General features: G+C 35.8%; 1 protein-coding gene across 3 annotated transcripts in view; it reads left to right on the top strand.

Moving 5' to 3' along the window:
- WDR72 (WD repeat domain 72) overlaps positions 1-24,889 on the top strand; it is a 292,937-nt gene that overhangs the window by 203,639 nt on the left and 64,409 nt on the right. For all 3 annotated transcript variants that reach the window (XM_027840835.1, XM_027840836.1, XM_027840834.1), the window contains exon 18: positions 2,885-3,074. In XM_027840835.1, the coding sequence (XP_027696636.1) occupies positions 2,885-3,074 (190 nt within the window). The remainder of the gene's footprint in view (positions 1-2,884; positions 3,075-24,889) is intronic.

The raw sequence follows: 24,889 nt of genomic DNA, 5'->3' as shown, positions 1-24,889 counted from the left end.
TCTAGATTGTCCTTCACTTCTATGTATTTACATATCTATCTATTATTTTCTCTTTTTTTATTAAGACATCACAGATTTCAGGTTTAATTCTACCCATTATTTTTATTATGGCAGGCCATAAATTCTCTGCTCTCATAATTCTCTCTTTTAAACCACTCAGAAATAGCATGTTGTGGGTCCATGTTCTCTTCAGATTACTGGGCCCTCTGTCTCATCAAGTGTTGGATCATTTTGCTTTGTTTTGCAGTATTTATTCATAGATGCCTGAACTCATTTACTAGATCTGCAGGCCATATTTCCTTCTACTATTTTTGTTTTCCCTGTTGATTTATCTGTTTATGTTCAGTATCTTCAAGTTCCTTCTTACTAAGGTCTTTGATAATTTAAAGTCCCCCCCGTTATTTCCCACATTTATCACATCCTGACTCCCTCCCCCCTGATTGTGATTTCCTTAGGGGCTGAATTTCAGCTTCCTCCCACAAGGGAAAATTTATCAGCCTAGGTCTCTGTCCCAACTGACTTTGTGGGGGGGGGGAGGCAGAATTGGCCCCAGCTGGATTCTGGGCTCTTTCCTTCAAGCTTAGTGGAGTGTTATACAACTCCCTTGCCCCTCCCCACATACAGTGTGCTGTCTCATTCCCTCCACACCTCAGCTCTCTGACCCGCCAGTCCTATGCCACTGAAGCTGAGAGTGATTTTTGTCATTTAGAGTCACCAGGGCTCTGAGAACAGGGGTATGTGGTGTGTTGTTGTATTGAACTCTATTTCAAACCCAGACACATGTCATTGCCCTTTCCCTCAGTTTCTTTGCTCTTCTGCAGACATCTTTTGTAGTACAGAATGCTGTCACTGCAGTCTACACTGTCAGGACTCCAGCAAAGTTTTGGCAGCCACAGCCTCGCAGTCCAAACAAACTTCAGGATCATCAGGGCACTGGAGAAAGGGGTATGAGGTTGAGTTTTGCTGCAAGCCCTGCTCTATGGTCCTTGAGTCAGCTAGTATCGCCTTGCTGCCATTACATGGTGGGGGAAGTAGTGCTGACTGGGTTCAGAGTAAATGTCAGTCAGTTCATCTTTTTTAAAATTTTTCATTTGAATTACGGGTTTTGTAGACCATGGAGATGGTGAAATCATTTCATCCTTGGTGCATAATTTCTGTTCTGGAAAAGTTTAAGAAGTCATAGGAATCAGAGAAAATGTCTAGTTCTCCATCTTGTTTGTCACATGGCCTAGAAGTCCAGCATATAGTACTTTGGGCAGAATGGGCAAACTAAGAGGAAAGATGAAGTACCAGACTTTGTATAAGGGGGAAACATAAAGTCCATGGGCTCTTGGTTGCAGTATGGAGCCAAGATAAACTACTTGCATGGGCATGAAAGAATAAAAGGAAAATAAAACCTTTAAAGACAAAGTTCTCTTAACAATCCCTCTAGAGTTGGTTATACATTTCCCCTTGTTTTCTGGATACCAAATTGCACCTGTGATTTAACCCTACTGATATTTCCACTCAATTGTGTTGCTCTGTCTGGATCATTAAACATATCAAGTATCTACTACATTTCAGGCACTGTACTCAGCCCTGGAAATATAAAGAAAGGTAAAATATAGTTCTTGCTCTCAAGATGTTCACATTATAATGGGCAAAAGCTAGTAAGGCAAGACCGTTTCATCAAAATGACTTTTAAATATGGACACCAACGATTACTAGTGAGACAATGAAAAAAAGGATATTGGATTTAGGGCCAGTCAAGATGATCTTAGGTTTGAATCTCAATTTTGTCATTTGCTATCTGTGGGATTTAAGTCACATAATCTTTCTGGACCTCACTTTCCCCATGTATAAAAGGATAAGATTGGAACAAATGAGCTCTAAAAATCCCAGAAAGCACAATAGGAAATCCCTGGAACACCATAGAAAAGTTTATATGAGAGTATTATATGTTGCAGGGGGGAGAGCACTGGAGTGAGAAGACCTGGGTTTGAGTCATAGCTTTACCATTACCAACCTGGTTGACTTTGGGAAAGGCCTTTGGACTTCTTAGCCCTTGGCTCCATCATCTGTAAAATGTGGATTGGACTAGATGGTCACTAATCTATTTCATTTTCTTGAAAGTAGAAGTAGTGTGTTGTTGTCCCTCCTTTTCAAAGAGGACCAAAATGACATCCCTATGCCTGAGTCAAGTTTTAGTGTGTATGACTGTAGCTGATCAGACCAACACAAGCTCGGAATATTCTACCACAGGTTGGGCACAAATAGTCTGTGCGAACCTTTGGTGGATTCTGTAAGCTTGCATATCTTGTATTTCTCTTGAGCTACCTCAGTTTTGCTTTGCTCATAGAGCACAGCACCTTTTCTGATGTGGGCATGCCATGCTGAGCAGTCTTGTGCCAGTGTCTCCCATGGCACACAATCAATTCCAAAGGTCTCTCTTAAGAGAGACCTTGAAAATGTCCTTGTATCACTTCTTCTGACCACCATGTGAATGCTTCCCCTGTGTGAGTTCTCCATAAGATAGTCTTTTTGGCAAACCTACGTTTTGCATTCGAACAATATGGCCAACCCATTGGAGTTTGAGAAGTAGTCTATTTATCTGGTAAATATGAGTAACTACTTCATTATTTTTCTGTAGCATCATGCTTCAAGGATCTAAGGGATATTGTGCTTTAAAAAAAAGTTCAACAAGTTGCACAATATACTCACTTTCTATGTGTGAAATAATTCAATTATTTAATACATTTGAAAGAATTATTTTTGACCACAACAATTTAAGACACATTTCAAAATGAAATCTCATAATTTGGTGCTAGCTAGATATCACCATCAAAATCCTTTTAAAAATCTGACAAAAACATCCTTTTTTCCCCTTCGAATTTTATTTGAATAGGTCATTGAAGCAATACAGGCTGTTCTACTGGCTGAAGTTCAACAATACATGAAAACCTTAAGAACAAGATACATCAACCATCCACCACTGCCCGTGGTAGGCAATGGAAATGGAGAGAAGGAGACGCTGCCAAAGAATGAACAGTCAGAACAGCTAGAGTTACAATGCATTAAAAACAGGACTTCGCAAAGTAAGTGCAAAATTTATTGGCATATTCTTACATTGGAACTTTTCTACTACTTAGAATATGTTGAGAATATGTGTTCGTAATATATCATTTTGGAAAGACTCGAGCCAAGTGCCCTGTTCCTGACCTATCCTGCTATCAATTTTCTCTTACAATTGTCAAGGTTTTAAAGACTCCCAAATTCCATTATTATCATCTATCATTGTGTATTTTCAATAAGAAACAGTGTAATATTTCTCAATTTTGTGTAAAACATAAAGCAAAAAATTAGAGTGTAATAAGAAATAATGTTTTTGTTTCACAGATGCAATTAAAATTTAATTGCTTTTTCCTATTGATAATTTTATTCTCATACAGTGGACACTAAAATTAATTGATTCCATTTTATATCTTAATAATGACCTTGTGTGATGTTTCTCCCTTTTTTTTAGCAACAAGAATATGATTTGGAAATTAATCCAGTTTTATATTTAGATCATTCCATTTTACAACAAACTTTGTCATCGTAACTTTTTAATGGTGCTAATGCTTATAGTGGACCAGAGTGAAATTCAATTTATGTTACAGAATGATATTCATGTTTTTAGCCCATTAACTGAGTCTTATAAATGAAGTCGCCTAAATTTTACTTTCCATATTATTAGTAAGGCTTCACAAAAGCAGCTAATTTACAATCTGATTGAGTATGTGTCCGTCATGAACATTTGTTACCACATGCTTGTTTCCAATATGTGAAAATGATCAGTGATACTTGCTGTGAATAGAAAAGAAAAATGGCATTCTCTTTATCTGGAACTAAGAAGGATGCTATATGTTAAAAAATATTAAACCTTTGAAAAAGTGTCATACATGGAAGTATGTTACATTTTCCTCTGATGCACTTTTAAGCAAGGTTATTAATTTTAGTTCATTATGCCTATTTTGTTAGTATTGATAAATGTAGTTAAGGACAAGCAACTGTTTCAGGCTTAGTACCTCAGTGGAGTCATATCCTTAGTGCCTAGAGATGTTTAGATTCTAAAACTGTATTTTTCCTAGTAACCCAACTATTTTATAGCTCATGATAATAATTTACAGTGAAAACTACAGTTACCAGGCAGATTGGAATATTCAGGCAGCTGACCCTGTTTTCTTCCCCTAAAGAAAATCTATTTGAGAAACTAAAATGATAATAAAAGTTTGCTTAGTGGGCCCAGAGCAAGAGCAAAGGGAAGAAGAAGAGTGTTCATGGGACATGTGATTAGAGCACTAAATATGGAGTTAAGGAGATGTGGGTTTCAATCCAGTCTCAACTCTTCCTAGTTTCATGATTCCATCAAGTCATTTAATCTCTCTGAGCCCCACATTTATTATCTGTACAATGAGGATAATAATAGCACCCACTTCCCAGATTTGTTTTGAGATAATGTGTATAATACTTTGCAAACAGAAAAGTGTTATAATAAAATGTGAGTTATTATTGTTATTGTTAAATTGTTGGAGTCCAAGTAGAAATTATTCTGGGACAAGTTGCTATGCCACCTGTCTTTAAAGTTTGTCAAACTTTCATGAAAATGGATAAAATACTTTTTGTGTTGGGCTGCAAGCTCATCTTCCATAGACTTACTGAAAGCAGTTTTGGAACAATTTAAGTAGCAGAGAGTGTGATGGGGATGATATATATTTTACCTTTTTACACTGGTTTTAATTTTTTTTTTATATTTTAAAAGCTTTTCAGCCCATGCAGTTTGAAGGTTATATGCATTCTATGGCAACTTCTATACACATGTTGTTTTTAAATTGTAGACTAACAGTTTTGTCTGTGATGATGCTTTGGTTCTAATACAGTTTATTTCTTAAATTCTCAATGATATTGTAACAGTTTTATTTGTAGTGGGGGATTGTAATCTGTTTATGAAGAATAGTGAACTTCTAGCATTTGATTCTAGCCCCTTGACTTTATTGTTGCAGGTATCTATTAGGTACTAAATTTTGGGAGCTTTTGTATTTTTTTTTGTATTTTTGTTTTGTATTTTCTACCATTTTTTCATAAAATTGTCACTAATAAGTCCAGTTTTCTTAAAGATGTCTTTTTTTTAGTTTTTCTAGCAATGACATGGTAGTAAGTGGCAGAGGTGGGATTTGAACCCAGGTCGTCTGTCTCCATGCAGCTAGATGGCACAGTGAATAGAGCAACAGGCCTAGAGTCAGAAAGACTCATCTTTATGAATTCAAATCTGACCTCAGACATTTATGAGCTGTGTGACCCTGGGCAAGTCACTTAATGCCATTTTCCTCACTTTCCTCATCTCTAAAAGGACCTGGAGAAGGAAATGGAAAACCACTCCAGCATCTTTGCAAAAATAAATTAATAAATAAAGCAAACAAACCCAAATTGGGTCACAAAGAGCTGAACATGACTGAAAACAACACAACAACAACTGCTCCCACAGGCAGTATATTTTGTCTCTCTGCCATACTTCCTCCAACAGAAGCACCTTAATCTCAAAGAGTAAAGCTATTGGAGGTTACTCTTGAAGGTGGGATACTTGCAGGATACAGTTGCTGTAGATAGCTATTTCCATTCATGATGGGTAGATTCTTGTTAGGTCCCTCTCGGGGACTGGTCTTCTCCCTGTAATTTGGTACCTATATACCTCAGTGGGCAGTTGTCCTCTATGTGGATATCCCTGGGCTTGGCCCAATGATGAAACCTCGGGGTCCTTCTGTCACAACACCCTCCACTCTGTTCACAGCTCTTCAAAGAACAGTTCCATTGCTTCCATGAAATTCAGCCATACTAAGGCTTTGTCCACTATTGCACTGCTTTCCTGGGTCTTGTTCTGAGGCATGCGGTCTTCCGCTCAAGTGCTAAATAATCATATAGTTACAGTGGTAGGAGGTTAGGTGCTGCAGCATTTTAGTAGAAAAGGGAAATTTGAAAAAGAATTTAAAGCAGGTTTATGTGTGTGTGTTTAAATGTGTGTTAAAATGAAGATTCTCTAATAAGATTACTATTAATATTTGCCATATACACACTCTTCAAAAACGGTGTCCCTGAAATTGTGATATCAAATATTGGTTTTGAAATCAAAAGCACGTATTTGAGTCTTAGCTTCTATACTTCCTATATGATCTTGGCTAAATCAACCTCTGAGTCTTAATTTTCTCATCAGTTAAAAATACAAATCCAAATCATTTATATTAATGGACTTTCTAATTATAAAAACATTTTAAAAGACAACTATTACTAGCTATGTGACTCTGAGCACGTCAGGTTCCTCAACAGTAGAATGGAGATAATAATAGCACCTATCTTGCAGAATTGTGAAGATCAAATGGTGAAAGTATTCAGTATAGTCCCGGGCACATAATAAGGCACTTAATAAATGCTTCTTTTTAATAAATAAATGCTAATTATTTAAATAATTTTACTTGATAAAATTTTTGTGACCTTAAAAATAATTTATTTAATGAATAAATCCCTTTCCCTTTTATCAGTGATATTTTCAATTATTTTAAACTATGGCAGATGAGTGATAGCAAAAAGAAAACTGATAAGGAAATTTTATGAAGTACTAATTATACTTTCAAAAATCTCTTTGGGAAGAGTCCAGTATGTTAGCTCCAGTTTTAAAATATATCTGTTGAGAAAACTACCAAATTCATGTAGGAAAGGCATTTAGACTTCCAATGAAATGCTGTAAGTGCACAGTTAGCAACGTATGGATTTATTCAAGTACTACCCTATCTTAGAGGAGTAAGGAGAGGTCATGTTTTTAAATTTTAGGCTTATATTTCCTAGATATGGAGGCAGATTTTCTGTATCCAATTTCACATTTGACCTAGATTTGTCCAAGTGGAGGAGGGCAACCAAATGCATTATTTTACTACATATCCTTACGAGATCATGATAATGATTATTCTGTCTCAGTGGGCCTTTTCTCATTCTTAGTTGTGTCTTTGAATTTGACTAGTCTTTGTAATCACATTTCTTTTTTTGCTTTTTAATTGAATAAATTTTTAAAAAGCATTTATTATGTGCTTTCTATAGTCAAAGCACTAAGCTAAGGGCTAGTGATACAAATAAAAAAGTAAAGTAATCCCTGATCTTAAGGAGCTTACATTTTAGTAGGGAGAGCCATCAGATTTAGGAGACTGGTGGGCAGGAAGAAATGGGTATTTCAGCTTGGAAAATCATAGGGATAGTAAATAACACCCTTGGGGAGATGATTACTTCCTTCCCAGTAGCAATGGTAGTACTGATTGGATTACATATTGATTAATTACTTCCCTGTAATGCATTCAATTTCCCAATTGCATGGAAGAGAACAAGGAAAGGTTTTATTCTAGAGAGTTCTGGAGCTAGATCAAACTGGCTAAATGAGCCAGTTGTTAAATTTTCCGTGTAAACTTTTGCACCTTGGACATTGGCAAACACTACAAATCAGAGCTTGATTTATTGTTTTGTCAATTGTCTAGACTTAAAAAATTAATGGAGCAAATGTTAATAATGCAGATTAAATTTAAAAGTGTATAATTTATTTTTAGAGAGCTGGTTGTTAAACATTTACTACCACATCTGTGATTATGTCTTCATCTCAAAAAGCTTCTTTAATTTTGTAATATTAATAATAACGATAACTTTTCAGAATTGTAATAATGCTTTATATGTTTAAAAAACACCTTCATGCATATTATCTTACTTGGTTCTCATTGCAATCCTGTGTTAAGTTAAGGAGGGCATTATTATTCCCTGAGATGCTATGTATTTTATCCATGGTCACATAGCTAGAACTACAACCCAGGTTTTGTGATTCCTGTAAAGTGTTATTTTAATTTTACCATCTTGGTTATTTACTCTACCAAAACAGAAATAATATGAAAGATAAGTCACATGTTCAAAGTTTGACCCAAAGAGTTAATATATCATAGAAGAATTGCGTTTGAATTCTCCCTCTACCTACCTAGCTCATAAATAACCACCACCAAAGAACACGAGATGTTGGATTATATTTTGAATGCTAACCAGCTCAGCTTCCCCCTTGCCCCTTTTTAAATGTGTTTGCTAGACATGGTTTTTTGTCTCATAGATTTAGAGCTGGATTTAGATCTTAGAGATCATCTAGTCCAGCCCACTCATTTCACGGTTTCATTTCAATTCAATATTCATTAAGTGCCAACTGTGTGCCATGCACTAAGCTTTAAGATAAAATATAGATATGAGAGACAAAAATCATATAGCCTCTGACCTCAAAGATGAAGAAACTAAGTCATAAAGAGGTTAAATAATTTGGGAAGGCTTCACAAGTAATTTAATTCTTAAAAATAAATGAGTGTGATCAATTGCAACAGGCTGGAAAATTAGGTATTGTGGGACAATGTGACTATCTTATGGAACATTATGGATTTATAAATTATGAAGTATATTAATTTTGATTTCAAATGTTTTCTTTAAAAAAAAACCTGACCTTTGTACATTTGTATAGCCCATTAAGGCTTACAAAGGCATGCACACACACACACCAAACACACACACACACACACATAGTATATGTATATGTGTGTGTTCTCATTTGAATCTCTCAATACCTTTTTGAAAAAGTTGCTTTTATTATCCCCATTTTATAGATGAAGAAGTTAAGACTTAAATGGTTTGCTTATAGTACTTAACTAGTAAGTAACAGAGACAGAATTTGAATCTGGGTGTTCCTCATTCCAAGTTCAGTTCTCCAGAAGACAGACTCTTCGCCATACTATCTCCCTAGTATGTTCATTTGGAATACATGCCTTCTAATAGCTGTATTTTTGTAGCTATTCATATTCATATTGTTGTTTTGTATGTAAGTTGTAAGGTTGGTTTTTTGCCTGAGGCTATGTTTTTTTTTTTGTTTTGTTTTGTTTTTGTCTTTCATAATGGCTACATTGCTATCATTTACAAATTCTTTCTGACGTGGAATTGGGAGATTTGGTTTAGTTTACAATAACATTTAAGGCTAAGATTTAGCACATGTGAAAACTGTAATGGTTTTTGTTTTTAAATGCATTTGAAAGTTATCCCCCTCCACTATTTTTTTCTCAAGCTGTTTGGAATCAGTTTAAGGAAGTGCTCTAAAATCTTCCATTAAATAAATTGGTCATGGTAGAAATGGAGACTTTGCAGATAAAACTGTCACCTTGGAATTATTGGTTGAATTTAAATTTCGAGTTAAGCTGTGTTGGAGTGAAGATGATGTATCAAATAGGAATATTGCAAATAATCTTTTTTATTGCATACAAAGTTTTCAAAGTCTTTTATCTACAAAATGAACTGATGACAAAATGCCTTTTTTAAATGGTGAAACAAACCCCTACATTTGTAGTAAATCAATGGAAAACATCTATTCACCAGAAAAAGTCCTGCTGCCTTCTCTGGCAGAAGGTCTCAGGGCAGACTTCCTCTGCCTGCTGGGCTTTTCAGAAGGAAATCTGTCTGGTTCAGGAAAGCATTTTACACTTAGTTGAATACCTCACTGGGGAAACCCTTCTGTGACTGTCTTTTTCTATAGTAAATGAGTCTTCCCCCACCCCCTGTGAGGTCTCCCTGCCTGATTAAGAAAGGCCAGAGAGCTGATCTTTATGGTCACGGAAGTTTTTAGTTTTTAGTTTTGTTTTTTTTTTTCCTTTTGGAATAGTATATGTGATTGTTGATTCATTTCCAGTGCCAATTTGGCCAAAATGTCTACTCGGACCTCCCTTTTTTTTTTTTTTTTGGTTCTAAAAAATAAATCTGCTTTCTTTAAGACTTAGATCTTTCTCTTTTCAACCATGAGTTCTGTGTTCTCTGACATCTGTACAGATAATTAAAGGATATCTTTTGAACATCTTGAAACCTGGAGGATGATTGAATATTTCATTTAGGCACCAGCTTGGTTCCCCCTTTTCTAACAATCAGAATACAAATTTATTCAGATTCATCCAAATTCCCCTAGACAAAGCAATGGAGAATCTACTTTTTATGTTATGAGACTGCCAGTTGGATTTTGTTCACATACGTCATCTAAGTTTCCAGCGAGCACCTTTGAGACTTTAAACACAGAACATTAAAAATGATAACAGAATTTAGATGAGGATTCTTTTTTATTTCTCTCAGTGTGACCTGTGTTGTTAATGACAAAACTGTCATGAAAGAAACAAAAGAAAGGGAAGGCATTGAACTTTCCTATGACTCTACTGGCATCCTTAGTCAATGTCATGGAGTCGTTGAAGGACCACAAATCTGGAAACCCTCTGGTGGCTCTGCCACTGAATCCTTATGTATGCATCCTAGAGCACGTTGCTTCATATCCTTAGGACTGTTTTGTCATCTGTAAAACACAGGAGTCAGATTAGGTGATCTCCAATGTCACTTCCACTTTCAAGTTTCTGTGATTCCATGATTCTGTAAACAAAGAGAATTACTAAAACCCTGCTTCCTTTGTTCTTCTGGGGTACCCTGTACTTCCCTACGTTGCCCTCTATTTGTATACTATGGAAAAGCAGCATGGGATAACGTATAGGGAGCCTGCCTCTGAGTCAAGAAGACCTTGGTTGAAGCCCTGCTTCTGACGCTTATTTGTAAGACTGGGTAAGTCACTTAACACTCAGGGCCCCAGGCAATTCTCTAAGGGTATAAGTTGCATAGTAAATCAAGCTTACCATATGTACAAGTAGTGTGTTTACCCAAAGTGGCAATTCCTACAAAGCCACACACATTATCACCCCTGCCTAATAACCCTTCTTAGACTCAGGACATCTCCTTGCCTCTTTCCCTTCTTTCTCAACCCTCTCTCTCATGGAAAAATAAAAATGGTAGTGCATCAGTCTAATCAGAATCAGCATGGACCTCTTTTTTCAATTGGAATGAGCAGAACCAAGAATATATTGTATACAGTACAGCAATATTATAAGTCATTTATTTTTACTATCATAAATACACAAATTAACTACAGAAGACATATGAAAGAAGACACTACCTGAATCCAGAAAAAGAACTAATAAATAGAAGCATGTATAAAATTACTTTTACATATATATATATATATACATACATACATACACGTATTTGTATCTAATGGTAACCATCTCTAGGGTGGGGGAGAGAAGAAGAAAAGGAAAAAAAAAAAAGAAAAATTTATATATTATATTGAAAAGGAATAGCAAGTTGTACATAATAGATTTGCAGTTTCATGTGCATATCATCTTTTTTATTATGCTGTTATGAAAATGTTTGTTTTATTCCATAAATTAAAAATAAAATAAATAAAAATTTTTAAAAAAGGATCAATGTGGACTAGTTAGACTAAGTGAGATGATCTTTGTGAGCCTTTAACTAAATATACTTTTACTTTCCATAGCCTTCCCCCTACTTTTTAATTTAATTAATTTAAGTTTTAATTAATTTTTAATTTAATTTTAATTTCAAAGAGGGAAAGAGAAGCCAAAAGAAAAAAAATGTGTCACCCCTAAGCCCATAAGAGAAAAGACTATCCCTGGAATTAAGCTGTTCCCCTCCTACCCTTTGGACTTGAAATCCCTGACCTTCCTAGGTCATGGTATGTTGAGGGAACCAGAGAAGGGTCACGTCATCATTTGTTGCCCTTAGGGAAGTAGCTCTTCAGAGATTTAATTTAGCTCTTCCATCTCCAATCCCATAGCACTGTTCTCTGCTACTGTATTTCCTCCCAGTTTATTTCTATACATTCTTACATTCTACTCACTATTCCCTTGCTCCAGTTCCTACCAAGGCTTTCCATTCTTCTCTTCCCTGGTTGTTTCCAATAGCTCTACCAGCAGGTTCAGCTACTTTGTACCACTTCAGAGCCTACTCTACAAGAAGAGATGACCCAAGTAATCTATCCAAAAGTCATGGTCTTTACTGAGCTGTAGGAATGTTCCATTCAAAGTAGGGATGAGGTGGGTTGGAAGAGAACAAAGGAGAAGAAGACAAGGCATTATAGACTGTCTTGGTTGATGAGAACAATAGCAGTAACACCATCTGGGCACCTTAGCATAAAGTACTTGCCAACCCTTGCTAAAAATGAATTCAGATCATAACTGAGTGATGCAGCATTATAGTACATGAGCTATAAATCAAATCTAGGTTTGGTCACCAGGTCCAGATGAAAAGTAGAAAACCAGCAAGCCAGCCAGTCCAATCAGGATAGACTAAAGGGAGGGATTCAGGACTTTGAGGAGCCTGGGAGTAAGAATGACCACATGTCACCAAAAAAGTAGTGAAGCCCATTGTGGCAAAGAGGTGCCTATGGCCTCTGTCTAGTGGGACTACAGCAGAGGTAGGGATTGAGGAAGGGAGGAGTACACTTAACACCAAATACAGCATACACAAAAGGGTCCTGCCTCCAATGTTGATTTTTTGTATTTTTTTTTATTGGAGTTCACAAATCAGCAAAAGACAAAGCTGTGTTTCCTGTAGCAATCCTCTCTTTGTCTCTTGTGGAGGTCCTCTAGAGTTCCATTTTAGTGGTTTGGTGCCCCTTTCAAGGGGAAACTCCCTTTTCTGTCATCCCTCCCTTCCTCATTTGGTTGGGGAAGGAGAGGGACAAATTGACTCCAGACCCAGTTTTGACTACCGTCTTTGTTCTGTGGGTAGGAGGTAGGAAGCCACCCCAGTTAGCCTCCAAAGAAGTTTCCATGGCATACTAAGTAAGCATTCTTATTTATATCCAAAGACCTAAAAGTTCTTAATGAAGGAAACATTGCATGTCACAATAGCTCAAAGTGGACTGGTTGGTGCCTAGATATTGTAGCAAAGAATTTCAATCAATCTCTGTACTTTGAGTTCTCTGGAGCCTGGTTTTGCTAAGATGCATGTTGGGATAATGGATCAACTAATGGATCAACTGAGAGTCAGACTCAGCTTTGAATTCCTACCTTGAACACTAATTAGAATGATGACCTCCAGGAAGTCACTTTACCTTTTTGGGACTGAGTTTCCCCATCTGTAAAATGAGAGGTTTGGATTAGTTGATCTTCAAGACCTCCTTCTAGTTTTACATCTATGATCCTTGTGTGGGATGGTGGGATGTATACATGGAATATCATGTGTGGAGTCTAATAAGTAGGACAATTTCACTGGAACTGAAAGGGAGTGATATAAAATAAATCTGTGAAGGTCAGATGTAGCCTGACTATGATGAGCTTTACAAATCTAAGAAATTCGGAGAGGGAGTCAAGATGGCAGAGTGAAAGCAGTGACTTGCTTGAGCTCTCCCCCAAACCCCTCCAAATACCTGTAAAAAATGGCTCTAAACAAATTCTAAAGCAGCAGAACCCACAAAAAGACACAGTGAAACAAATTTCCAGCCCAAAACAACCTGGATGGTTGATCGGAAAGGTATATCGCTCCGGGCAGGGAGAGGAGAGCAGTTTGGCGTGCTTGCAGGCAGCAGCGAACCTGGAGTAGGCCTCAGAGGACTGAATTGCCAGCAGCTGTGGCAGTTTACAGACTTCTCAATCCATGAACACCAAAGACAACTTAGAAGGTCAGTGGGAAAAGTCTGTGACTGCAGTGAGAGAGGAGCTAGGTCTCAGCCGCAAGTCCCAAGCATGGCCTCTGGGGTAGAGGCTGCCTCCTGAGCTTCCAGACCACAGACTGAGGGGGAATTGAGTGGCTGATTAGGGGGGGATTGCAGGGATCTCTTTGCCAGTCCTGAGGCAGGAATCTCTTGCTTTGCCCATGCTTGGATCTGGGTCACAGTTCTGAGGGGTGGTCCTGGGGCAAGGAGGGCTGGCTTGGTGGAGCTTGCTGTGGTGGTGGAGAGGAAACACCCCACCCCTTATCATACCACCTTAGAAGAACTGAAAATTTACAGGTCCCTAGAAGTACCTCTGAAAACAGCTGTACAAACCCCCGAAGCTTGGGACAGTACATTCTCCACATTGGAAGTAGACTCTTATTTTGACAGAGAGTTTAAAACTCAAGGAATTGGCCAGGATCATGAGTAAGCAGTGCAAAAAGAGACAGACTATATTATCTTACTTTGGTGACAAAGAAGATCAAAACATACAACTAGAAGAAGACAGCAAAGTCAAAGCTCCTACATCCAAAGCCTCCAAGAAAAATATGAATTGGTCCCAGGTCTTGGAAGAGCTCAAAGAGGGATTTTGAGAAGCAAGTAAGAGAAGTAGAGGAAAAACTGGGAAAAGAAATGAGAGTGATGCAAGAAAATCATGAGAAACAAGTCAACAGCTTGCTAAAGGAGACCCAAAAAAATACTGAAGAAAATAACATCTTAAAAAATAGCCTAACCCAAATGGCAAAAGAGGTCCAAAAAGCCAATGAGGAGAAAAATGCCCTAAAAAGAAAAATTGGCCAAATGGAAAAGGAAGTCCAAAAGCTTATTGAAAAAAATACTTCCTTAATAATTAGAATAGAGCAATTGGAAGCTAGTGACTTTGTAAGAAATCAAGACACTGTAAAACAAATCCAAAAGAATGAAAAATTAGAAAACAATGTGAAATATCTCACTGAAAAAACAACTGACCTGGAAAATAGATCTGGGAGAGAGAATTTAATAATTATTGGACTATCTGAAAGCCATGATCAAAAAAAGAGCCTAGACATCATCTTTCAAGAAATTATCAAGGAAAACTGCCCTGATATTTTGGAACCAGAGGGCAAAATAGAAATTGAAGGAATCCACTGATCTCCTCCTGAAATACTTCCCCAAAGGAAAACTCTTAGGAATATTGTATCCAAATTCAAGAGTTCCCAGGTCAAGGAAAAAAAAAATATTACAAGCAGCTAGAAAGAAAAAATTCAAGTATTTGTGGAAACACAATCAGGATAACACAAGATTTACCAACTTCTACATTAAGGGACTGCAGGGCATGGATATAATATTCTGGAGGGCAAAGGAGATAGGATTACAACCAAGAATCACCTACCCAGCAAAACTGAGTATAATCCTTCAGGGGAAAAATCCTACAATTTCTAAAAATATAGTTGTTTATATAAAAATATAAAGTTTATATAAAAATAAGGTTGGCTTGTTTTCAAATGCAGGCCTCCTTTATCACATTTACACAGTTTTTTTAACTTTTAGAAGAGTTTTAATACTGATTGTTTTATTTGATCTTCACAACCATTCTGTGAGGTAAGGAGTCCTATATAAAATATCTATTTTACAGATGAAATTGAGAAGCCAAAGGATGAAGGCATATAGATAGTGGCATACTCAAAATTAGAATTTGTTTTTCTGATTCCTATCCCTATACTAGACCATACTATTTCATACAGTTAAATTTCTTCTTGAAAGGCTATTACATTTTGACATATTTCAAATACTCATTTGAAGAGAGAAAAATATTACATACCCCCAAATAATTCCAGAAACATATTTCTACTCTTATTGGCAACCCAGCATTACACTGTTTATCTTGTAATAACCAACTATCAGTCAAAATATTGTTTGATAAATGTATAGAAATTGATAACCATTGGTTCATTTCTTTTAGAGTGAACTTGATTTTCAAATATTCGTATATTATTAGCTAGGTTCATATTACAAATATTTCCAGTAAGCAAACCCAAATCAATTTTATATTTAGCATCTAACTTGTGGCCTTTTAAGCATTAACTCATATTTTAAATATTCAATTAAATTGTTTTTTGATCCTTTTTAGAAAAAATATTAGTGGTTAGGTATGAAGGGGTAAAAAAGCTGGCAGGATATTTCTAAAACCATAGTTTATTTCATTTCTTATTTTGTAAAATTTGCCAGAGAACTTCTTAATGCAACAGAAATCAGATTTGGTGTGTATTTTTGCACAAAATCAAATTGTACAGGCGCCACCTCAGAGTTCTCCAAAACATTAGGAGGATAAGATTCCACTAGGATGTAGCTCAAGAAAGAAGTAGAGCTGTGTAAGGAGCTTTTGAGATAAAGCAGTAAGGATGTGTTTTGCTGGAAAGTGAGGGGTACTATAACAGTATTTTTAAAAGAACTTTATTTAGTTTTCTTCCTCTCTATTTGTTTATGTACCCTGGAGTTCTTGGAGCTATGCTTTATAGAGATAAATAACAAGTGAGAGAAGGGTGGATGACCCTGAAGGCCGTACTCCAGTGTCAGGATGTAAATGTTACTGTATAGTAGAGATTCACTAATGACACCAAGCACTTAACGGCTACAGCCAAAGGGACTGTATGATGAGGATGAACATACTAAGCTCATTTTATTTATTAAAGCCGGGATGTATCCCTTCCTACAGTTATTTAATTTAATTCTAGCTCCCCTGTCCTCCATTCACCAAATCAAAATTCCCAATTTCCAAATGACTCTTCATAAATTTAACCTGTTTGTTTCCATGCCTGCTTTTGAAATGCCTAGTCATCAAGCAATAATTCTTTAATATTACTCCTTTCCTTAAATCCCACAATTGATGGAAGTAGGGAGAAGAACTATTGAGAATCTTGGGATCACAGACTTTAAGCTAGAAGGAACTTTTTAGATCAGCTAGTTGAGCTGCTTCATTTTATAGTTGAAGGGTTTAGTGACTTTCCCAAGGTCACTCAACCAGGAAATGGCAAAGCTAGTATACATGACCCCACCCTGGCCAGGTTCTTTAATGATAAATCCATTTTTTTCCCACAGTACCATATTGCTTTTGCTAGTCTTTTCTTTTTTTTTAAGCACAAAATGTAACTTTTTTAACCAATAGCTCTAAAATCTTTAGTTGCCCATTTCTATTTTCAGTAAAAGTCATTCATCATAGGAGTTCATTTTTTGATATGTTGATAGATCTGATTTTATCAGTGTGTATGGAGGCATCATTCTTTCTGATACAGAATGTAATCTCTCCATCTCTAATTCTATACTTCTGCCTAAATTTTTCTAAATATTTTTCCTAAAAAAGACACATCATATGGAAGGGCTTCCTCTAATTCTTCTAGTAACTAAGAGGTGCTGTGGTTAATATTTGGGGTGTCCTTCATTCTTAAATCATGATGGGTTTACCTTTTCTGGTCATACATGTTCTAGGTCATTCCTGACTATGTGCCATTTCTGATAGACAAGATATTGTTGATAAAATGTTATAGCCTTAATATGTCCACTCAATAATCTTTCATCACCCTTTGTTTTATTTGTAATGAGTTCTCCTGGATCATATTATATCCATCATTTGTAGCATTTTACATTCAGGATACCTGTGGTGTTCAAGAAGAGATAAGATTTTGCTGCAACAAGCAATTATATATAACACCATTTTTTTTTTTGGTGAGGCAATTGGGGTTAAGTCACTTGCCCAGAGTCACACAGCTGAGTGTTATGTGTCTGAGGCCACATTTGAACTCAGGTCCTCCTGCCTCCAGGGCCAGTGCTCTATCCACTGCACCACCTAGCTGCCCCAAGCAATTATATATATATATATAAGAAGAAAGCACAACGCAATTTCTCAAGTTCATTCTGATTAAACCTGTCCTACTATTAAACTCCTTACCTTGTTTACTACCAACCAGCAGTGCCTAGCTAATACACATACACATATACATACATATACGAATGTATAGATGACTTACATACACACATAAATATAAATATACATACATACATTTTATATATGCATATATATGTATCATACTAACCTACTGATTCATTGTATTGCCTATCATCATTTGGGCAAAATATATTCTACTTTGTTTTGACAATTTGAGTGGTTAGATGAACATCTTTTATTCATGTAGTCATATTAAAGTGATGAAGGTACTTAATGCCTCCCCCTCCCCTTCTCACCAAAATGCTGCAGGACTATCTCTGTATTAGACAAAAGAATCATGATGTATACAGCATTAATACAGGGCTCTCTCCATGTTTACATTGGATAATTTACTCAAACATTAAGCATAGCAAATATTGGGCCAATAAAAACACCACACTAATATAAAAAGTGGTGTTCACAGTGTAAGAACCCTACTACTGACTTCTTTCCTTTTTCTAACCAAGAAGTAGCTTAAAATTGATCAGAATAGTGATTCTGTCTATGCTTGGATTTGTATCTGGAACACTTAGTATATTATTTTGGAAACTTGATACCTTCTTGCCTAGTTAACTACATTTTGTCTCTTGAAAAGGTACTGCTTGTATTTGGCATACCAAAATCCAATTTCTATTGCACTTTAAATGGTAACATCCTTACCTTTCTACATTACATCAAGGATCACAGAAATGAGCAATAACTCACAGAAAGATAGCATTTTAAAATTTACAAAGCTTTGAGGAATAGTTCTACTAAAACTTTTTTTTTTTAATAAGCAAGTTCATTTTCCTTTTAGCACAGTAAGATTTTGGGTCTCTGTCAAGCGGTTTATTTTGTGACCAAGGAAGACATTAATTCACATAGAGAGGGCTTCCAGGAAGCTGTCTGAATGGGCTCTCTTCCAATGCTATTCATTGGCATAGGCTCATTCCATACTTTTGCAAGGAGGCTATCACAGTAAGATTATAAAGGTGGCTTCCCAGAAGTGCAAGCAATTATTTACTCAAAAAGTCTGGCCATACCTCATAATTCAAAATAGTTTTCCCTAATCATATTTTTTCCTATGCTCTCTGCAGAATGATTCTTATAAACCTAGGTCAAGTATTTTAGTAATACAACAGATTACCCACCAAAACAAAGATCTCTTTAAGATGAATTTTGGAAAGTGCTTTGTATTCTTTGGAGAAAATAAAGTGTTTTCAAGTACCTTATTTTGACCTTCAGCACCATTTTGTTTTTTATTTCTGCGCTACTTATGATATTTAATGTTTGATCCAATTTTGCCCTGGGATTTTTGGAGGTCAGATGAGTACTTAATCATTGATTATCACAATTGTAAATTCCATTTCAAAGGAGTTCTTGAAATCAGTCAATCAGGAACACTTAGATACTCACAACTATCTGTTTAACAATCCCACCTACAATTTTCATAGGCTTTGCAGGTAAAAAAAAAAAGTGGAGGGGCTCAAAAGCAGTTAAATCTAACTTGCAACTAATCAAGACCAACTTCTTAACTCAATGGTCATCCACTTCTTTTTTTCTTGAAGAACTCATATAAGGCGTGAGGGGAAGCCATTATGAGGCATTCAATTTTTCTAGCTTCAGTTGTTATGATTTTTCTCTTTTGCATCAGGTCTAAATTTGCTTCTCTGCAGCTTCCATCTAGTAATCCTAGTTCTGTCTTCTTGGATCAAGCAGAAGAAATCTAGTCTCTTTTCCATGTAGCACCTTCTCGAGGTTTACTCCACTAACCTGTACCCTCGTTGGCAGGCTAAGTCCCGAGAGGGTTATTGACGACTGCCTTTGAGGTTCTAGGGGTTACTTCCAGGGTCTCTTGGGTTTCGTACTTCAGGTCATGATCTGCCCCCGCTCCCCTGCTAATGTGCTCCACAATAAATATTAGCCTAATTTAGACTTTAGAAAAAGTAAATAAGTAGATATAGTGTACACACACACACACACACACACCCATGTGTGTATATGTATATACATATATGTATGTTTTTTCAATAAGGGACATTTGAATAGTCTCAATGCCTCATGGTACTGTTAAGCTAGACTCTAGAGATCTACTCTATTTAATATGGAAGAAATTACTTTAGCTTGAAATTTTTTTAGGGCAAGCATTAAAAAGCAATGTCTCTAAAAAAATATCAAAGTATAACCTCAAGATCACATTATATCATGAAGATCTATATTCTATTTGTCCATCTAGATGAGTGTGCTATACACTATATACCTAAATATATTGTTATTTAAGACCCACTATTGATAAATATTAAATGCAGCATGATTAGGCATTCTTTTCAAATCAGGGCATTGAAGATGGCTGTTAAATTTCCATTCCCAAAGAGGAATAACGATTTCATTACTGACTCTTAATATTTCATCTGAAAATGGGTATAGGTCTCTAACAGAAAACAGGATCATGATGGAATAAGACTGGATACACTTGATGGGGAAAGGAAAAATTGGGAATATGAGGTGCTGCTACCCATCTATATATATATATGCTACCCATATATATATATAATGTATGTATATGTATATACGTGAGTGGGTGTATCTGACATTATATATATATATATATTATGTGTGGATGTATATACATATTTTTTAATATAACAATACATTAAAACCAGATAGGAACTATATTTTAATCTGGTTTGTAATGTACTGATGAGTGTTGTAGGCCATAGGAAGTCTGACTTCCTATTTGACACCTGATCTAATCTAATCCTCTCATTTTTGCATGAAAAGCCTAAGGCTCAGGCAAATTAAATAACTTGCCTAGGGGTACACATGTAGTAAGGACAATGGCAGAATGTGAATCCAGATCCTATCCTTTGACTCTAAATCTGGGGCTTGTTCCATTAAACTGTGAGTTTCCTACCTGTGTAATGTTGGGCAAGTCACTATACTTCTTTGGCCCCGGTTTCCTTATCTGATAAATGAGGGGATTGTAAAAGAAATGATGAGATGACTTTAATAATAATAACTAGCTTTTATATAGCACTTTAATGTGCCAGGTATTGTGCTAAGTACTTTACAATTATTATCTAATTTGATCCTCACAACACTGGGAGGTAGGTGCTGTTATTATCCCCATTTTACAAATATTTGCTGAGATGAAAAAATGTGCCTATAAATTTGCTTCCATTCTTTCATTGTTCAAACATTTTCTAGACATATGCTAGATTCTATGGAAGTGAAAAGATAATTAATGATAGGTCCTTTGTCCCTTATTTCAAGGAATTTGCATTCTAGTTATTAGCTATGTCATAGATAGAGACAAATCTAATGTACATTACATTCTAAGTAAACAAGAATACAGATTTCTGTGAGATCAGATGAGGAGAGAAATCACTCCTAGCTAGAATTACCAGAGAAGGTTTAAATGTCAATTCCTGTAAAAATGATGAGGTATTATAGAAGGCTTCTAGATGATGATAATGTTCCTGAATTCCCTGTATTGATGCTAACATTTTCCAATGCAATTTAGCAAGCAAGTTTTAGGTAACTACTATAGGCAAGGAACTCTGACAGACTCCAAAGATATAAAGATAAAATGAAAAAAATGTCTCTTTTCTTAAGCAACTTATTTTTTACTGGGATTGTAGAAAATTGAACTTCTCTTTTCTAGCTCAAAATATGGATCTCTTGCTAACTTTCCCAACAAGTTCTTTCTTCCAGAAAGCCTCATGGCTTCTAGATAACTCACATGCACACACGCACACACACTCATCTTACATCTTCATTTTCTACATGCTTCCTTGTCTCTGATGATTGGCAATTTGACTACATGATGGAATCTCTATGTCCCTTCCCAGTTCATCTCAGGGGTAACCTCCTACAGGAAGCCTGCTGTGATCCTACTGATCCCCCCATTTGGAGCCTTGTGCCCCTTGAAATCACTTTGTATTTACCTGTATGTATTTTGTATTGGCTTATCTGGGTACTTGTTCTCCTCTCAGTAGAAAATAATCTCCTTGAGGTCAGGAAATGTTTCACGTTTGTGTCTGTATCACCAGCATTTAGCATAGCACCTTGCACAGAGAAAATGATTAATGAAAGTATGCTGGATAAATAAGTGAATGACTGGTCTCTCTGGACTCTTCCATGTCTAATGTCCTGATATAGCTAGTATTTATTTAGCATTTTGAGGTCCACAAAGTGTTTTATACACATTATATCATAATCTCCTCACAACAACTCTGTGAAGTAGGTGCTATTTATTATCTTAATTTTATAGAAGAGGAAACTGAGGTTCATAAAGGATGTTTTTTTGGTTTTTTGGGGTTTTTTTTTTGCCCAGGATCCACAGTAGTAAGAGTCTGAAGGCAAGTATTGAACCTGGGTCTTCCTGATTCCAAGTTTATCATGCTTTCTGCACCACACTGTGCTTTCTTTCCCTGATTCTCAGATGCCTTCCCTCTCCTCTGGAATAATTTTCTAGAATGCAAGTTCACAACAAAACAATATCCTTAAACTTCTAGTAATGGTCCCCTTTATCCTTCCTTTTACATTCTAAATATCGTCATGTTACCACAGTCCCAGTAATGACTCTATATGAATTCAAAGTTATAAATATTTGTTGTCTTCGATATTAGTTTTGCAAATTCTTATTTAATTTTTACCTTTCTCCCCAAATCAGAAAGGTATCTACTTAGTAGATTATTTTTTCAAAATGGAAAAGTATAGTATCTCATTAAGTTGATTTAAGGTATCATCAATGAAATGGTTTGCTTTTTTTTTCTTTATCTAATATTATATGTGAGCATTTAATTCTCCCAAATGATCTTTTATTAACATGCTTAAATATGGTCCTACCTATATCCAGTAAGGTAAATTAGATGACACCTCATAATCGTTCTGTGTTATGATTCATATTCCTTCCTATTACTCCATGGGAGCTGACCTTGGCTGTATTTTTAATACTTTTCTTTATGTAATAAGTATGTTCCTGAAAATTGTGGGTAAATCAAATTCTATTTTCCCATTGATATGCATTACAATTTCAGAGTTACCTTCTCTAGTTTTGAGATTGATCTTCAAATGTCATTGGCTCATAACACTTAAAGCTTAATATAAACCAACAGTCCAAGGCAGCAGCTAAAGAAATGTGTGCCCTCTTAAGCTTCATGAACGTAATATAATGTCCAAATTCTGTCCCACAATGATCTAAAGTGATCAAACTGCATCTAGAACTGTGTGTTTAATTTTGTGTTCCATTTTAGGGAGGAAATTGAAACATTATTTCCTTTGTGGTAAGGAGTCTGACTAGAAGATTGAACAATCTGAAAGCCATGTCATATGGGGAAAGTTAATGGAGCCATGGGTGTTTAGTGTGGAAACAAAAGTCCTGATAATTCCCTTCAAATCTTTGCAGGATTGTCATGGAGAAGAAATGATAGGCTTGAACTTGATTTCTTTTAAGATTCTGTTGAGCTTTTAAAATAGAGTGTGGCGGTGCAAGCTCAAAATTTTGAAAACAATGCCAATGTTTTCTTAAAGAAGAGGTAACAGAAGCTATAAGCAGTGAAATAATGTGCCCAGGTTTTCAGGGCTATTGTGTGTCTGAGTCAGGATTTGAAGTCACTTCTCCCTGATTCGAAATTCAGTATTCTATTCAATATATCACACTGTCTCACAATGAGTGAAGTTTAAAGTAATACTATATGCTATCAGAATAATTTTCATTTCATTTTACATGAAGACAATAAAAGAAGCAACCCACTTCAAGGGGGTCTGTTAGCCCATCTACCATACAACTAATTACATTCAACTAAAAATGAGTCTCTTTATAAAAAAGACTGGATAGTACTAAATCGTCTATAAGCTCTCTTTCAGTTCTAACTTCCCATGAATGTATATAATATAAATTAGAATTTAATATAAGGCCCGCTTGAATGGACAAATGATATTTCTAAGTCAATAAACTATTCCTTAAATATTAAAATTATTGCTTTTTAAGTAAGCGCCATTCCGAAGGATCTATGTTCTTATCAATGTTCATATTACTTTCAGTGATGCAGATCGCAACTCACATATACTTGTCCATCCTGTGGGAATTTTTTTTTTTTTAGGCAATTGGGGTTAAGTGACTTGCCCAGAGTCACACAGCTAGTAAGTGTCAAGTGTTTGGTCTGAGGTCGGATTTGAACTCAGGTTCTCCTGATTTCAGGGCCAGTGCTCTATCCACTGCGCCACCTAGCTGCCCTGGGAATTCTCATCTATTTCCTCCCAAAAGTTTATCCCAGGGGGTCTACCCAGCATCCTGGAGGCCTTTCTTACAATCTCTTTACATAATATGATTATCAATGGAACACATGAAAGGTCCATAAGTCATCAGCTGATCTTGTTTCATGACTGGCCCATCTTTTTTGAAAAAAAATTATTTCTAGAAGATATTTTAATTGAAGTGTACTTTAGAATTTTATTTCATTTTTGCATTTAAGTAGTTTTATAAATTAATTTTCTGATGAATAATTACCATGGTTCCTATTTTAATGCTGACATGAAAATATTCTGCTCTTACTTGAATAGAAAACAGAAGAACCACTGTCTTTAGAGGTCAGAAAAGTACTACATTAGTTATTTTCTACACATACACACATGTATTAATAATATCAGCACATATACTATATGCAATATTATATGTTATATATGTATCTATTAATCATAAAATATAAAATGCTGTTACTTGAAGATAATGACTACCTCGCTTATATTTTTATTTATATTTTGATTTTATTTTGATTTTCAGTAGCTGATGCTGTTTGGCACACAATAGCTACTTAATGTTTGTTGATATATTTTATTGACACAAAGTTTTTATTTTACATGTATTAAAATTTTATAACTTCATTTTATTTGAAATTGTTTTGGATCTGCTACAATATAAATATAAAGTAGCAGATATAGAGTTATACCTGGGGTTAGCTAAATGGACCTTGTTGTTTTATGGTCATACCCCCTGTCAATTCAACTGCAAAGGTGGTTTGATGTCAGGTTTGTAAAACTAGCTAGTTTTAGACCTCTTTGAAATCTTACTTCTAATGCTTCTTACCTCTGTGACCTTGGGCAAATCATATAACCTACCTGTGTCTCTGTTTACTTCTCTGCAAAATGAGGGGTTGGGTTAGATGGCTTCTGAGGTCTTCTGATTCTAGTTCTGTGATGCTATGATCCTAAATGTATAGTGGGAGTTCTAGCTCTGTGTCCATCAATCAATGAACACTGCCTACAGATTCTTCCAACATCTTTGTTATAGGAACTAGAAAATATAATAGAATCATTCGCCTCTTTAAAAAAAATTACAT

This window comes from Vombatus ursinus, unplaced genomic scaffold, assembly GCF_900497805.2.
Source record: "Vombatus ursinus unplaced genomic scaffold, bare-nosed wombat genome assembly UNPS02014848.1, whole genome shotgun sequence".
Lineage (NCBI taxonomy): Eukaryota > Metazoa > Chordata > Mammalia > Diprotodontia > Vombatidae > Vombatus > Vombatus ursinus.
This window is presented reverse-complemented; position numbering and strand designations above follow the sequence as displayed.